General features: G+C 38.5%; 1 protein-coding gene across 4 annotated transcripts in view; it reads left to right on the plus strand.

Moving 5' to 3' along the window:
- Positions 1-17,724, plus strand: part of BMP2K (BMP2 inducible kinase) — a 96,398-nt gene that overhangs the window by 64,442 nt on the left and 14,232 nt on the right. For 3 of the 4 annotated variants that reach the window (XM_025208509.1, XM_025208511.1, XM_025208512.1), the window contains one exon: positions 4,392-4,505. The exons of the other annotated variant lie outside the window; for it this stretch is intronic. In XM_025208509.1, the coding sequence (XP_025064294.1) occupies positions 4,392-4,505 (114 nt within the window). The remainder of the gene's footprint in view (positions 1-4,391; positions 4,506-17,724) is intronic. 4 annotated transcript variants of the gene reach the window in all.

Here is a 17,724-nt window from a genome sequence, read left to right on the forward strand (position 1 = left end):
GTTGAACATGTCTTTATTGTTGTGAAAATAATAGAAGAAATTGAATGAAGATCTCAACCCTTTAAAAATATTGATTGTTCAGTTGTAGAAAGGAGGTTGTTTGTTTCTTTAGAGACCTGTCACTTTTGGTGAAGGGCTAATAAGTGACAGCAGTCTTGGTTGCCTTATTCATTAATACTCTAAGAAAACTCGTGCAAACTTCATTTCTAGCACATCATGTGAAAGAGAACCTTGACCAACATATTGAATGTCCTACTGAGCTTGTAAAGAGTTCAACCTACTTACTTCTGCATCATCAGTGATGAGGAAATTTGATAAACTCGAGTCACAATGGGACTTTGGCTGCTTTCTCCCTGGTCCTCTCTAACATTATTGATTTGATTTAATAATAGTTTGATAATTCAAAGGAAACCATGTCAGCAAGAACTGCTTCACCAACATAAGAGATCAGATCTGATGAGAAGGCCTGCTAATTGATGCCTTCTGAGCATCTGCCAAACCACTTCACTTTGAAAGTGTCTTCATGGCTAGGGACAGAAATTACACACAAACTGATATAAGTGATTGGAAACTGGTTCAAATCTGTAACACAGCAGTAGTTCAGTGTACGTAAACTGCTTTCAAAATGGCTAAAACTGGTTTACGATAAACCTGGATGGATGCAGTGTCAGACTTAACTGATTTAGGTTAAATCACTTTACTGAACGTTTGTCCCAGATCTCCAGATTCAAGTTCACTCGTGGTTTCCCAACATCCCAGGATGCTTTGCACCTCCCCTGTAAGCCCCCCTTGCAAGGTGGGTGGGCTAGCCTTGGCCCAAGCTGTCTGCTTCAGCCAAGCAGGGAGCCATGCTCTAGCGCTCCCCTTGCCCCCAGCTTTGGCCTGGGCACTACAGGCATGTGGCTATATTTCCAGAATCAAAAGGGAATGTCTGTTCACTTGGTTATCGGTTCAATCTATGCAGCTTAGACAAACCTGCAAAGACTGAATTGATTCAGCATTGGATTTTTTGACTGTCTGTACTTAGCCCATATGTACAGCACAAGGTTTCTTCTATAGTTAATCTGTTTACAGAAGCAAACAGAAATGATATAAACTGTATTCATAATATATTGTCAATAAGGGTGATAGAAAATGTTTCCTAAATAGTTATTTTTGCTCTCAGAAGTTACACTGAGGAAGACACTGATACATCAGGGCTGTCTATGAATTATCAGACCTAAAACCTAGGGCTGCTTTTTGAATCTTTAGCATACTCAGTCTTTTGTGGCTAGAAAGCAGAATCGGGATGTTCACATGTATTCAGTTAGGCTTTTTGGTAAAAAGTTTCCTCTTTGCTATTTAGGATCAGTATAGCAACTGCCTTTCAGTCTGTGCGCCAAATTAGAATCTCTGAAGACACACTTAGGGACAGAGAGGGCACTCTCAGGTATTATACTGAAAACAGGTGCCAGCAAAGTCAGTGACCGTACTTTCCTGAAATACAGTCTGTCTTTTTGAATCGGAGCTAATAGTCCCAGAGAAGTCAAAAACCAGACTCTCTCAGGAACTAGTCTCAAGGAAACCTTTTATTTCTCATCTCCTATAATTTTGCCTTTTTTCCTTGTATGTTTTCAAAGGCTTTTTCCTTGAGAAATAATGTGAAAAGCTTTCCCCTCACCTCCTTAAACTTCATATCGTAGTACTTAGGATTTTTATTTTCCCCAGAGGCCAGATTCTCAGATGCAATCTATGTAACAAAGCAAACTTCCACTCAACTGTTTAAATTTGGTTAAAGAATTTCTCTTCTGAGTTTGTTGTCAACAAAAATGATATAGGTGCAAACAGTGGTTGGATTGCGTCTCTCTTGGACAGTTAGAGACAAACTAGTCATGGTGCAAGTGGTCCTCCTATTGAGAAAATAGTTTCATCTCATTTTAATTGTCACAGTTTATATTTATCCAGAACAATTTTTAGTCTTTGTGTTCTGGCAAATGAACCCCGTTTATTCTTCAGAGGATATAGGTATTCCACAGGAGTTAATTTCCAGCAAGTCAAACTTGACAGCATGTGTGTGCAACCATTGCATGGCTGGGGACCCCGCAGGACCTAGGAACAGTTTGGGGTAATTATGCCATCACTTCCCAAGTCCCTTTACTCTTCCCACCCTCCCTTCCCACCCCCCCAGCTTATTGTCCAGAATCTCAACACAAAAAGCAGCCTGATTTTCATTTTTCTGGAAGCAGGAGTCAAAGGAAGATAGGACCTAAAATTTTCTCCCTTTTCTTCCTTGCAGGCATTTTACTGACATCTGTATAATGATAGTACACATAACATAGAAGACATGGTCCAGAGAGACCTTAAGAGTCCATCTCTGCTCTCGAGAGCTTACAGGCTAAGATGCGACAAGCAACAAAGAAAGGATGAAAAAATACTTTGCAGTGGCCATTCCCAAATGGTCTTTTGTTTAAGTGGAACTTTTTAGGAAGGATTTTAAGCAGGCATGGGGTTTATAGATCAAATAAGGTGCTGTACCTATGAAGAGTATTTAGTGATCAATTGTGAAGATAGGAACAGTGCAGAAATAGGTGGTTGAGGCTACTCATCATGGGTCAGAAGGCAAAATGTTAAGAGTTGAACAGGTAATGAAAGCCAGCTAAAATTGTAGCGTGTGCTAAAGAATACTCTTTAACTCTTCAGAATCTTCAACCTGGCGCTCGTGCGTCTGGTGCAATAGTGAGCAGCTATATGGAGTGGAAGAAAACAGAATACCTACCCCTTCACCTTAAATTGTGCGTTAATTTGAAAGTGCCTGTTTCTGGGCCTTTGTGCAATGCCACTTTTTAAAACTTAAATTGGCTAAGGTTTTTACATAAAAACTTCAGTGACTCACTCTTGGGATTTGCAATAATGAAGAGCTAGTGAGGCTTTTCATACAGTCTGATAAATGGGCACACACACAAATTAGGTTCCCATTTCAGGTGGTGTTTTGCCAGACCTTGTGGTTAGGTGATCAAGTAAAATAGACCTTAAGCAGAGTGTGTGTGTTATGCTTCAGTTCCCTCCCTTGTGCTGTTGCAATCCTATCCTTTTTCCAAACAACAGAAACCCACATGGAAGATTCTGGCTACTGCTGTAAGAGATGAACCTACTATCAGCACAGCTATGCTACTCAGATATGCAAGTCATATGCATGGATATTTGTCAGGAAGAGAATATAAATATCCCAAGCTTCTAGCCACGTTTTTGTCTTGATTTTATTCAACTTCATATTTTAAGGCTTTTAATTGGAGGTTGCTATATTTCGGTCAGCACTGTTCTCAGGATTATGAAGCCATATGACATCATTTTTTGAAATTACACAGTCTGACCAATTAAGTGCTTATTTTGGGTATCACAACTACTGGTTAATCTGCACTGGAAATTCACAAAGTCAGTTCAAGGGGGAGCCCCCCCCCCCAAATAAAAACCTACTAACCTGAGTTCTTTTAAACAGGTTCTTGTGCACCTGCCCTTTTCCTTTAGGGGTATTAGGTTTTAGTCATGTAGAAAGGGGAAGTTGGGCAACTTAGAATAGAGGCTTTTTATACTCACAGAAGGCTCAGCTTTTAAGAGTAATGTGATGACAACTACTGGGTAGTTACTTTAAAGTGATTCCAGGATTCTTGAGCATAGTGCACAATGTTTAGTCTAGCCTAAATCTGCTGACAGAATTCCAATTATTCGGGTTACTTCCCAGTCTCAACCCTTGGAACATAAGTAACCATTACAAATTGGTGTTCCCTGTTTCTTGTTTCACACTTTTTTTTTTTTTTGTATTATTGAATACAATGTTTAGCTTGCTCTGTGCAGTCTAGAATACTAGGGAATAAAATGCATTCAATATAAACCTAAACTTGTTTGTTTTTATGTGGCTTAAAAATGGCTGTTGCAATCGCTGTATAGTAATGTAACATAAAGGGATGTTGGTGGGATTATGAATTTTACTGCTTCGCTGGTTCTAGTTGGAGATGTTTACCTTAGCTTACCATGTTTTTAAAGAAACTGCTTATTTTGATCACAAAAAATAAATGCTGGTGGATAGCGTTAGCATGTTTAGAAATCATTGTGATAGATTTGATAAAAAAAATCCAAACAGAGAAAAATGAGTCCCTATCGCAAGGTACATGTGCTGCTCAGAGTATGTAGGATAGCTATATTTTTGTTGGGGTTTTTTTTTTCCATTAACAACCACATGCTATTTTGAGTTGGCTGAGGGTACCATATTTATATGGTGAGGCCCTTTTAAAATGGGGTAGCTGCCAGGATTCAAAGAGGAGTTTTTTCAGAAATATTAAATATCTAAAAATTGGCATAAGACCTGCCATTTTTATTTTATTTTATTTTTTGTTCTGTTCCATTTATTTTTACAGATAGGCTCGTGGACAGGAGAGCATCCTCAGATAAGAATGTGGAGTCACTTTCTGCTCCACAGAGCAATCTTCCAGAAGATCCCTTTGGTTCTGTACCTTTCATTTCTCACCCAGGCAAGTTACAACTGCAACATCACTACCTCTTTATTTTTATATATGTCAAGGAAGCTTGTGTGGTTAAATGGCCTAGAAGGACAAATCCATAGCCTTGTGGTTGAAGATTGACTAGAAGATGTTTTCTTTCCTAATGTTATCTTGAGTGCCATTAGGTCAAACCTAATCTATCACCCAATTTCTGATACTTGATGCATACACAGATTTTGAAATGTTAATATATTGGATTAATATAGCTGAAGTTATTTGGTAACATTTGGAGGTCAGGGTTTTTTTTAAGAGACTGAATTTAGGTCATTCGAGTACTATTTTCTCTCTTTCTACCAGCCACCTTTGTCTGAATGTTTTTCAATGCTGTTAGAACCTTCTGGCTCAGCATCAGACTGATACGGAGTTTAGCTTTTAGTATGGATATAATAAAAATCCATAATAGATGATTTGTTTTTAATAGAAGTCACAATTTTTTAACCACCAACACTAAACTCACAGGTCTGAAAACATTCTTTCTGCTTCTTAATGAATTGACGTAAAAATGTATTGACAGTTTTGAGGGAGATGACAGAATAGGAATCTTTCATTCCTTTGAAAAAGCCTCTGTTTCTTGTTATTCTTTTGGAGTTGATAAGTAAAAATAAGTAGGCATAACTTGAAGTCACTCAGTGGTGTGCATATGTTGAGGTAAAAATGTTCTTGATGTAATTCTACTTACAATCCATACTTTAATTTTCTCTCATGTACTAAGATGTTTGTTTTACTGTCCATCTTCATGCCTTAAATCACCTTTAGATGTGCCTCTTGTGCTAGCTACATTTCTTTTCTTCCCTTACTTTGCATTCCTGAGCATCACCTGCTGAAACCTAACACATACTTTCTGACCCTGCACGATCAATTGTTAGCAGAACAGCATTTTCGTCCTGTTCTTATTCTTACACTTAAGTAAGAGCTAGACTGTGTTAGTAGACCATCTCTTCACCTTCTGTATTGACTTTTTCCTTGTCATATAGGCTTCCTAAACTAGTACTACTTACCATATGACTTTCTCTTGATTGTTCCTTTTAATCCTACTAAGTCAAAAATGGCTAAATTACCTTCTGTCATCCTGCTCTAAAGATAGTTTAGAATTCCTCCTGAGCTCTACTAAGCTTCTCCTAAGAACTTTGTTCTCCATAAAACCAGAGACTCTACAATTAATTTCATTGTTGTATCTACAAACAAGCTGGCTTGCTTTGTAATAAAGGCTGAATTCGTCAAAATAAAGGAGGAAAAATGGTTCTACTTCGAGCAGTGGCCACCAAGTTAACTCATCTTGATTCAACATAATTTATTTTCTTATCCTTGATACTAAGAGCATCTTTTATTGAGATAATTTAGGATATTTTTATTGCTCCTCAGCCTGTTGAGCCATGTAACTATTAAATTGGATGGCTTTATTAAGTTATATAATGAATACAATCACGTTTCCATTTTTGAATGTTAGATAACCTTGGACTCAAGAAAATGAAAGAGGTTTTGGTGTAGGGGTAAAGCTAACTCTTAAGTTTGTTTTTTTTTTAACCATTCTCAAACCTTTTAAAAAGTCTGGCTTCTTTAAAACAAAAAATGTCCTTGGTTAATTGAGGCTGAAGGAAAATCAGAGGGTATTTTTGGAAAATATTTGATAGCTATTCACAGTAGAAATTCTAACACTAACTACAACTATCTGGATGGAGTGTCTTGTTGAGACAGCTTCAGGACATAGCCCTTCAGTAGCTTTTTCACTGGCACATTATCACAGTTGTGGAATATGGATTAATTGGTTTTCTTTCTTCAAGGAAAGAAACATTACAAAGTAGTTATAAATCAGTGCTATTTAGTAAATACAAAAGACTGAAAATACATTTTTCTTTAAAAGCTGGTAATCACTTTTACTCCTGAATTCTTGGTGTAGATTTGAAAGTCGTTTGGAGCCTATCTAACATCCTTTGTAAGATGTCTGGGACAGTTCTGTACAACTCTGTAAGAGGTTTGACCAAACACTTTGGTCCTCTTATTAATCCTTTTAATCTCCAGTAAATGGTTTTAGTAATAATTATGAATGTTTCCATGCATAAATTTCTGCTGTTAATGGTACTTTGTTCCCCCAGTAATGATGTTACACTCCTTGCAATAATAAGACAGTTCAGTGTCTGTTTGAGGAATAAAGTGCATCTACATTACATATTTCAGGAATGTATTTGGTAGCCGTGTTGGTCTGAGACTAGAAAAAATGCAAAACTCTAAACTCTTGGTTCAGAGATGATACCTTTTATTAGACAAAGTAAGAAATCACAAAAAAATTCTTTCTTTGCAAGCTTTTGGGCGCACACACCCTTCTTCAGGCTTAGGGAAAATTAAAGATGGTAAAAGTCTCCCTAGGTAGACAGTAACCTTCATTTTGCACAGAGGAAGCTGAAGGTAGAAGTCTGTTCCTCTGGGTCCATGAGAGTTCCTTTGTGTAAATTGTTCTTTGATGTGCAGATAAAGCAGTTTTTCTTCCCTGCTGGTGTCAAATAGCAGGGAAGTGTAGAAATTTTTCTTTCTTGTTTAGCAGTGAAGTTTATAATTCCAAAATTGGCTAAAATTTGGCATCGTCCATATTTCAGAGATGTATTTGGTAGCTGTGTTGGTCTGAGACAAATACAAAACTGTAAAACTTTTGTTTCAGAGTGTGCCTGAAAGCTTGCAAAGAAAGATACTTTTTTGCAATTTCTTAGTTGGTCTAATAAAGGATATCATCTCTGAACCAACAGTGTTAGTTTTGCTTTTCTACATTACATATAAAGCTTGAGGGGGAAAAAAACCCTGAAAAAGGAATATATATTTCACCTAAGTGCTGAGATTTTCTTAATTTGGTCAGATGTTCTAGTTTTTAGTCAGAAGCAGAAGTATCTGCCCCGTAATTTATACATTTACCAGCTATTACCTAGATGTCCCTGTTATGCCTTCAATTCATGCAAAGCCTAATAGTGGTTGTGCCCCTGTCTTGTAACTTGAGCAATCCAAACTAATAGAGGTCATATAATTTCAAGACTTCAGGTTTGATTAGACTTTGGCATTTCCTTGGAAGTTTCTTCTGCTGTATAGTTCTTTATTAATTGGAATGTTGATTTTTGTCTTTTCTTTGGAATGAGGTGTAGGCCTTTAATTCCCATGTTTTTCACTGCCTGAACTGTATTAAAGTTCTGTTACAGGGACTACTTCATTTTTCTTCCTGTTGTGATGATAGTATAAGAGTCCTTTGGTAACTACAACAATTGGTTACATGGACATGTCATATTAGGAAAATACTTATTTTGTGTATCTTTTAGTTGCCTAATGCAAAGCAGGAGGTGGGAACAAATGGACAGCACCACCTGACTAGCCAATTCTCTGTATGCTATTCATAGTCTACAAAGTGCTTGGGAGCTACTAGTATAAGAGATGCTGCAGTAATGCCATGTTCAGTCCATGGTAGTGGGTGCTCACAATTGTCTTGAGGGAGTTTTGTGGCCAGTGGTGGGTAAAAGCTTTGACAGTTTGGTACTATGCCTGAATGATCCATGTTATCATGACTAGAAAATATACTGTGGGCTCCCAAGAGTGACCAGGTCTTGTGCCCTTCGTTGTGGATGGGCACAGGCACTTCATTTCAGCAGTTATGGCATGTTGCAGGCAAGGAGGACCTTCCAACTGAATGAAAGGGGCCCTTTTTTGCCTTTGAGAGCAGGAAATTAACAGAAAACTCTTGAGTGCAATAGATTGCATGTTGTTTTTGATCTGCTTATGGAACAGCGGAAACTTAAGTCTTGAAGTCAATTTTGTCTAAACCTTTTAGACTTTCCTATATGGTTTTAAAGATCCCTGTATGATATGTATAAAAATAAAAATGAATCTTATTGTTATATTTATACAAAAGTAGCAACTTATCAGACTTTTAGTTTACACTGCCCCCTTCTCAAAAAGTGGTATTTGAAGTACTACAGAGTGTTTTTTCTCTTTTTTGGATGCATATTTATTTTAGGACTTGGTGCGCATATGTATTTCTATATGTCCAATAAAAGAAAAATAGACAAAGAAAGCCTTAAATAAATGTTTGAGTTGAAACTAGGACTTGCCAGAAAACAAGAATTCTCTCATAGAAAAATCTTGAGCGTTAAACAAAAGAAAGGCATTTTAGAAAAAACAAGGAGCAAAGAATCCCAAAGAGTTGATAAGAGTGGTGCAGGTACTCAGTTTTGATATGGGAAGCCCAAGTTCAGATCTCTGACTTGAATCTGACAGTGTTTTAATTGGTCAGCTTTTGCCAGTCTGAGATGTCTGTCTTGCTCATTCTCACTCAGTTTGTCTAATAAAAGATATCACATCTGCTCAAAGAACCTTGCCTTGCTCATTCACATACACTCATTTTGACCAAAAACGTAACTATAGACGCAAGAAACCTTCCTGACAAAATTGAGTGAAACACTTTCTTTGAAGATTAAACAAATCAATGTTTTGTGATTAAAAACATTTTTATAAAAAAATTCTCGACTCAAATTACAATGTGCTGTTTAAATATCAGGTTTTAGAAGGTCCTGGAGAGGGTAGGGAGAGGGAAGGAAAACATAATTTAATTTATCTTGTTCAACTTCAAGGAAAAATAAGGTTTATGACAAATTATCATTTTCCTATACTGACAAATAACATTTAAGGCTTAACTTTTCAAATTTTATAAAGTTAACGTTTCTGGTAACTCTTCTTGGGAGTTTTCTTGAATATGGGTCAAATGCAGTTTTGTTTCATTAAAAAAAAAAAAAAAAAAAAAGCAACTTCCTTCCTCCCTTCCAAAATTAGAGTGGTGGATTAACCTGCAGGGTGTGTGGGAAAGGGGTGGGGACTCTGAATGAAGGTGTAGGATGGTAGGTGAATTCTGCATAATAAGCATTATGGGATGACCTCTCCTTTAAAGCTGTTGGGGCGGATCCAGGATTTTACAAAGGGCGGGTGGGGTGCAGGAGCAGTGGCCAGCACTGCAGGGGTAGTTACACCCCTGGCTCCCAGCCTCTTCCCCTCCTACCCATGTGGCCAGATTCTGCTATGGGAGCAGCAACCAGGAATTAACATTTAAGTCCTGATGAAGGTAAAAATTCCACCCCCCTGCCCCCTTCCTCTCCATGCTTACAAACATGTTCCCTCCCCTCTTATTTCTCCCTCTCCCACCTGCCAGTTTTGGTGACCTTGTTGCCCTGGGGCAATGAGAGCTCCTATCCTGTTCCGGGTGAGCTGTGTGGGGGTGGGTTCAGCCTGGGACTGCAGCAGTTGGCAGGTGGGTTTCCCTCCCTGGTCCCTTTCCCCCTCCATGTTCCCTGAGCCCAGAAGGAGGAACACACTCACCTGCTGCAGTTGCTTCTGCTGTTCAGAGTTGAGCCCAGCCCCTGCGCAGTATGGCTGGAGTGGGATGGTCAAAGCTTCCCTTGCACTAGGGATAATGGGGGCACTGGCAGCAGCAGGTGGGGGGGATGAGAATTAGAAAAGAGGGGAGGGGATGTGCCTCTGAGCACAGAAGGTGTAGGGGAGGAGTGGAATTTTTACCTTCTTTGCAACTTAAAAGTCCCAGGCTGCTATTCCCATTGCATGGTAAGAAAGGGGGTGCAGCCATGCCAGTGCATATCCTCTGGATCCACCCTGGGTATCATGCCTCAGCTTTGTCCAGCCTCATCCCAAGCCGAGACCCTGAATTCCAACAGTGCCTGGTAATCTGAACGGTGTTTCCCTTTGCTGGCAAGAAACTCGTACTATAACCGTCTGGTTGCTCTGCTGTGGTCAGAGGGTGCTCTCCCTAATTCTGTAATCAGATTTGTCTGACCACTCCTACTTCTGTCTTCCTTCCACAGACAGGAGGGAATTTCCTTTGCATCTTGGCTCCCAAGCCTGCAGGACCCGAGACAGGGAGTATGCAGTGGGAGCTTCTGTTCTGGTAACTTGCTGTGGGAGCCTTTAATGTTTGTGCCCTTTGCAAGTGCAGGTTTTGCAGGAGCTCATAATGGTCCTTTTGGCACCGTGCCTCTTGGATTAGAGGATCTCTGCTGGTTGACATGCGGCTTCCTGTGTTTGTCACAGTAGTTGAGCTGTGTGGTTTGGCACAAGCTGAAGTTGAGACTTAGCACAGAGCCAGCCAGCTGTGGGTAGGATGAAAATGCTTTGTCCTTCTACACAAGTACATAATAAAGAAAATGACTATGCTTGAATAGTTGCTAGTACTCTGCACTGTGGTCAGCAAAGTGACTTTTGTTTTTAGGATATGCTTTGCCATGGTGCAGTGCCTGTAATGAATGTTCAGTGGATACCAGATTTCTTTTTTAAGGCTTTTGGTATGCTACTTTCAAGAAAGTCATATGTTACCAGTGTTCTGTGTATTGTGGTTTGACACTTGTGAGTGTGATTTAGAAAGAAATATTATACATTGTGAAATAGAATCACTGGGACAAGCCTGCATAAAATATTTTACTATGTAATGCTAATATATCAAATGTCTTGATTCCACCGTTCTCCAAGGGCATGCAAAATGCACATTGGTACTCTTGAGTTGTATGATGCAGCCAATTTTTGTTAGTATTTAAAATGAATCCCCACCTCACAATTAGTTGTAGTTCATATCTATTAACTTTACTGTTTTTGCTTTTAATAAGAAAGTATGGCAGCCATAATTTCTGTAATTGTAGGTGTCAAACAAAGGTTCAGTCCTAAGGCAAATTGTAGGTCCAGGACAACATTGCACACTCTTCTTCTGTGTTGTTATTTTTCATTCTTTCCATTTTTTTTTTTCTTTTGGAGCAGGGACCTGTAGGGTTTTATAAAACTATGTACTTCAAGAGTCAGTATAATGCTATAAAAGTTTCTTTCATTCCCTTTGCTAAAGTGTATCAATAAATGAGAATCACATAATATATACATCACAGATGCTTTATAGTGGCAAGTTAGTTGTCATGTAGCATGAACACTTGCAAGTGGCATCATAATAAATTTAAAGTTATAGGTCAGAGATGTGTTTAAGACAAAAAAAAAAAAAATACAAGCTAATAAATAAATATTGGGGAGAGATGTTTTGATTTCCAGGTTTTGTTTGTCTTGATAATAGGAGCAGCAAGCCATATAAATCCATTTCAATATTCAGCAGCTGCTACTCTGCCTGTTGTCCAAGAAATTGTGCAGATTTATTTGAAACATGCCAGTAATCCTCGGGCCTGACATGTGGCAAATTACTCTGAAATGATGGCGGCAGTATGTTACCAATTCAAAGAAAACTTAAAGCCCTTATGCCCCACTCCTTTCCTCCACCTCCATCAGCCCCTAAAATGATGAACCAGCAGAAGGCATGTAATTACTACAGTTGTTGCAAGCCATTCATCCTCTTATAATCGGATGTCTAGAGAGAGAACATCTGAACAGAAAATTTCCTTGAAGATTGGGATCTTCTTATCTGATTAAAGATGTTCCACCTGCCTCGCATTTGAGTGAACAATTGTCTTCTACAAGATTCAAACCTGATTAGAAGTGTAGTAATCTGAGCAGTCCATTCTGAACAGATGTTACTCCACATTTCTTTAGCTTATTTATAAATATATAATTGAAAATGTCTTCCACCAGTTTACAGGTTGAGAAGATTAATATTTAATTTTGAAAGTGCATTTTGACAGCAGTATTAAAAATTCATTAAATAACAATAAACATATTTTCCCTTTGGGCATTTATTTTGATTATAACATTCTTTGCAAATTAAGTTTAGATTTATTTTAGTAACTTTGGAGTAATGGGGAGGTTGAATGTGGGTTAAAAATAAAATTGCTGTTATTTTCTTTAGCAGAAAAAGTAAACTTTGATTACGTGAATGAACATCTATTTATACTGGAGCTTTTTTATATTTACTCTTACATACTAGGGTTTATTTTAAGGCTCGTGAATGTTATAAGTAGGGCTTTAGCCCTGAAATAAATAAGAATTTTATTAATTTTATGGGAATACGGACAGTTCCTAAGAAGCATGTTTGAGATCTGTATAGCATGATCAAATAAGTAGTGTAAATTACCTCAAGCAGTTGTGAGTGGACTGCAGGCTAGACCTCTCCTACATGCTGTGTTCTATATGAAGACGTGCTCTGAGCAGCAGCTATTAATTTCTGCATTATTGTGCCGTAATTTTACGCTGTACGATCCGATCCGGGGGTTCTTTCCTAAAATTCAAGGAGATAAGTCAGATGAGTAATAATGTCTCCTCTTTGTAAACATATAAAAAGTCCACTCTTCAGGGAATAAACGAAAGTGAGAACTAGATGTCTGCTACCATAAACACCTGACATTCACTGTTCACTGTCCTGTTGAGGACTTCTGAATTGCGCACAGTCCCAAGAGACTACCAATATTAAACTGTCGCAATAACTTCTTTGCTTCCTCTCACTAAAGAAATTAACTTTTCTCTTCATTTGTATTTCATTACAGAATGCAGTAATTTGGTTCTTTATATATAAAAATTAAGGATATGCACAGCTGAACAAATTACATTGAGTTAATTTTCCCTCCCCCTTTTATCATGTCAGCTTTATGGTAATTATTTTGTGCAGTCACTCCCATCCCACAAATGTTAAACTGTAGTAACCTAGCTCTGTTTTGTTCAGCAGCAAGCTGTCCCATTTTAGCTTTCACTTACTACAAGAAAGAAGCAGACACATGCAACAGTTACTTCAGAACAGCTGACCCACACTAAGTCTTCCTCCTTTCCCATTCAACAAGGTATAATTTGTTCCTATCCATACTCAAAACTATTCATGCATATTTTGGGGGGGAGGGGTGGAGGATGTGGAAAAGCACGCTTTACATAGATATTTAGGAATTTAGAATTTCTTGTCCCATTGTACCTGTACATGGTATCTGACAAAGTAGGTGTTGCCTACAAAAGCTCATGCCTCTCTGAACCAGTTAGTTTCTAAGGGGCCACCCTACCCTGCCTGTCTTTCAACTAAAAGGACTAATAAGAACTAGTTGTATAATACACTAATGTTCTAAAATAAATAGTAAAGAGTTTATACAATATATTCAGGGATTTTATTCATGATTATTTATATATTTTTGCATATCAATAAACATGTAATTGACTTATTTCTTCTGCCAACTTCCTCCCCAGGAGACTGATCATCCATGATGTCTTGTGGGCTTTCTCTTCCTATATCCAAAAAGGAGCCTGTTTGTCTTCTTTACTCTGGTTTGAATAAGTAATGCCACTGGAGTTGGTGGAAAAAACAATGGTATAAAACACGTAAAAGTGAGAAGAAAACCAGGCTCATGATATATCAGAGAGTCAAGGAAGTAGGGCTGGAAAGGACCCCGAGAGGTCATCTAGTCCAACCCCCTTGCCTGAGGCAGGATCATCCCTATCCAAACCATCACATACAACCATAATCTCAACTCTGCATAAGACCCTAACCTGCCACTGGTAAAGCAGGGGAACTGGGGCAAAGCCACGATGCACTCTACCAGGCAGACAGGATGGGGTTGTGGCTAGGTCAGGCAGGACCAAGGGACCTGCCATGGGCTGGATAAAATCCCTTAGTGGACTGGATTTGGCCCACAGGCCATATTTTGCCCACCCCCAGTCTACAACTTCTCTAGGCACTATATTCCACTACCCCACTGTTCTAACAGTGAAGAAGTTACTTTGGATATCCAATCTAAATTTACTTTGCTGTAACTTCAAGCCATTGGTCTGCATCCTCCTCTCTGCAGCAAGAGATAAAAGGCGTTTTTCATCTTCTATATGGCAGCCCTTCAAGAATTTGAAGACTACCGTCATGTCCCCTCTTAAGTGCCTTTTCCACAAGCTGAACATACCTAGCTCCTATCTGTATTATCTCAGCTATTGCAAAAGTTTAATTGCTCTAGAAGTTCTATTTGTTAATTTTGTAACTGCAAAACTAGAGGCAAAACATACGAAGCAAAATGTGATTATTATTATTATTATTGCTCAAATTATGGGGGGGGGGAGGGGGCAAAAGTCCAGTTTGGATTAAATGTTTTGTGCGATTCTTATTAATCCTTTTTTTCAATATGGAGCATGTCAGGACATTTTTCAGGATATGAATAAAAAAAATACTGCACTGTGCTCCTGGGTATTTTTTATTATACATCCTCCAAGACAGAGTTTTCACTTTTACCTGTGCACACAGAGAAATGTAACAAAGGTTTAATACCTGCTTCTATTACTAGGACTGATTGTTTGCCTTAAATAAGTTGCTTGGTCATTAAATAAATCTTACAAGTGACTTCTCGAGTTCTTCCAAGTAGCATGAGGAAGGTGAGGTAAGAAGACTTATTTTTTTTCTTTAAGATCTAGAAGCAGTTGAGCCATAGAAGCTGTATATTTCCTTAGATTTAGGACTTTTGTCCCAAAGGGCTTATTTTTTAAATCGGAGCTAAAATTTTAGAACAAACTTAACAATATCCAGAGTTCATTATAGTATATATTGCTAATAGTTGCATCCAGATTTACAAGGAGGAAATGATCGTCCAATTCAATGAAATTTTAGCAGTTCTAGTGAAAAAATATCATAAACTCTGAATATCATTCTAAAATTTCAGTTGGTGGACATATTTAATTACAGAGTAGTTTATTTGGATGAGAGTTGTAAAACATTTATCTAATCACACTTCACCTAGAGCTGTTTGTCTGGGGAGCATCAAATTTGCTTTTGAAACTCTGAACTTGATCTCTTCATACCTAACATTTAATTGATAACAGAATGCTGATATAAAATTGGGTTACAGAAGATCTTAAATAGGATTAAGGAAACACATACGTTTTCCTCCTCTTGTATTCTCTCCTTTCAAGTTTCATCACAGAGACTGCATTTCAGAATCTCCCGTTAGACTTGGGCCAGAGGTAAACAAAGAATGAGCTTTAGGCTAGGTAGTGACATTCAAAAAGCCCAAGGCAGAATTGATTTAAGTTGCACAGTTTTCTGTAAGGGGCATAGTTTGGATTGGCAGCAAACTACACATATTCCTGCTTTGTTCAGGGGGGAAGAAGGCAAACATTAGACTAAGTTCCACCATTTTTAAACCAGTCTGTTTGCGCTGAACTTCTGTTATGGGTATAGACTAGTTTCCAGTCACTTATAGACATTACACTTTTCCCAGCATACCTGGCCTCAGTTTCCTCCAGTTCTACAAACACCTTCTACTTTTTTTTCTTCTTTTTTAAAAAAGTTTGAAATGGGAGCTTAGAATAAGATCAGTATGTTCTTTTATACAAGTTCTTTGGGTTGCTGAAGTAGCTAAGTTGCCAAGGCTTTGAACCTAACGCTTTCTACCTAAACCTGTAAAATCCAAGCTACGTGTGTTCACTCTATTACAGAGGGTATTCTATCACAATAGAAAGTATTGGGCTGTTACCAGAAATTCTCAAAGTATGGCTGTTGGCACAGAAATAAAATACAGATAGAGAAAAACAATTGACTCATATCTGAATGATACATTTTTACTCAGCTTTTTTGGAAACCATGTGATCTTCATCCCCCAGAGCAACAGAAAAAGGGCTTTTGTATATTGTAACTATTTTGAAGTAACAATTTAAAAAGATGGGAAGCACAAGATAGAGTTGTAAATAGCTGTGGTGTTGTAGCCATGATGATCCAGGAAATATACAGGAGACAAAGGATAATATTGCTAACAGTGCTTCGCTCCCTCCCTCCCTCCCTCCAAGGGGATTTCTTTACCTTTCCATTCCAGCACCACCTTGGCTGTAGGGACTGAAATTTCCAATTCTCCCTCCCCTCCCAACACTCCTCTCTGAACAAGGGCTGTTGTTGTCTTGTCAGGGATAAAGTCCTTCTCTCCGACTCTTCTTTTTTTGGATCTGGGCTTTTGTGTTCCTCTACCCCAAACATACCTTGCTTCTTTAACACGTATCAGGCCCTATGATGGGAGTGCCTGTTAGACACATTTAGTGAGATTCCTCTTTTACTTGTTCAGGTTCCACCCCACGACTTCCCTGCCCTATGAAGTAATTAGTTCAGGCTCCTGATACAGTTTTAAGCCTTAGATTCCTTAAGATCTGTTGCTTGTAGTCTGTGCCCAGCCTTGGCCCTTGTTTCAAGTTCTCTATCTTGGCAGACTGATGTCTGTGAGGTTTCCATTTCAGCATGGCGATTCTGAGTGGGGAAAAAAATGAATTGGATCCTGACTTTGCTTTCTTTCTTGAAAGCTCATTTCCTTGATGATTAACTTTCTTCAGTTTGATGCATAAGGTTATAAGCAAGCTAAAAGATCGTTATGTTGGACATACTTGATTCTTCTATTGTTCAGACTGAGACATTTGAGAAATTAAGACTTGGTAGCCTTGCAAGCAGCAGGTGCTTAGCAGTGACCTAGGGCAGATTCTTCAAAGGGAACACTTATTTCTCAAAAGAAATTACAGTGCTTTCTGGGCCCCCAGTTAGAATGACGCAGCAAAGTTTGTATGCAAATCTGTGCTGGCAGCATTACTTGACTCTTATCAACAGTGTACATTGTTTGATCTCACCTTACCATCTTGAGTGTCTCTATCTGTTAGCAAGCTCTTGTCACACACCTACCTGCTTTGCTTTCTTCATTGGTTGACAGGTGGTAAAGGTTGGTGTCCATACAGAACCAAAAACCGAAAAGCCTTGTCACTAAATTCTAACCTGTAGCTTTTTCTGGTAGCAAGCAATCAGAGAATAATAGAATCATAGAAAATGAAGGTTGGAAGGGACCTCAGGAGGTCATCTAGTCCAGCAGGACCATCCCCAACTAGATCATTTCAGACAAAACTTTGTCTAGCCAGGTCTTAAAAACCTTCAAGGATGGAGCTTCCACTACCTCTCTGGGTAACCTGTTCCAGTATTTTACTACCCCTCTAGCGAGAACATTCTTTATAATATTTAACTTAAGCTTCCCTTGCCGCAACTTGAGACCGTGGCTCTTTGTTCTGTCATCTGCCACCACTGAAGTCTAGCTAGCGGTTCCTAACTCTGACAGATTGCGCACCACCAATTTAAAATGATACAACCTTAAGTACCACCAACAAATTTTTGGCATATAAAGTAATTATAATAAATCTGTTAACACGTACCACTGACAGGCTGTCTCTGTACTGCTGGTGGTGCTTATACCACGGATTGGAAACCATTGGTCTAGTTCCATCCTCTTTCAAACCTCCCTTCATGTAGTTGCAG

Source organism: Alligator sinensis, unplaced genomic scaffold, assembly GCF_000455745.1.
Source record: "Alligator sinensis unplaced genomic scaffold, ASM45574v1 scaffold565_1, whole genome shotgun sequence".
NCBI lineage: Eukaryota > Metazoa > Chordata > Crocodylia > Alligatoridae > Alligator > Alligator sinensis.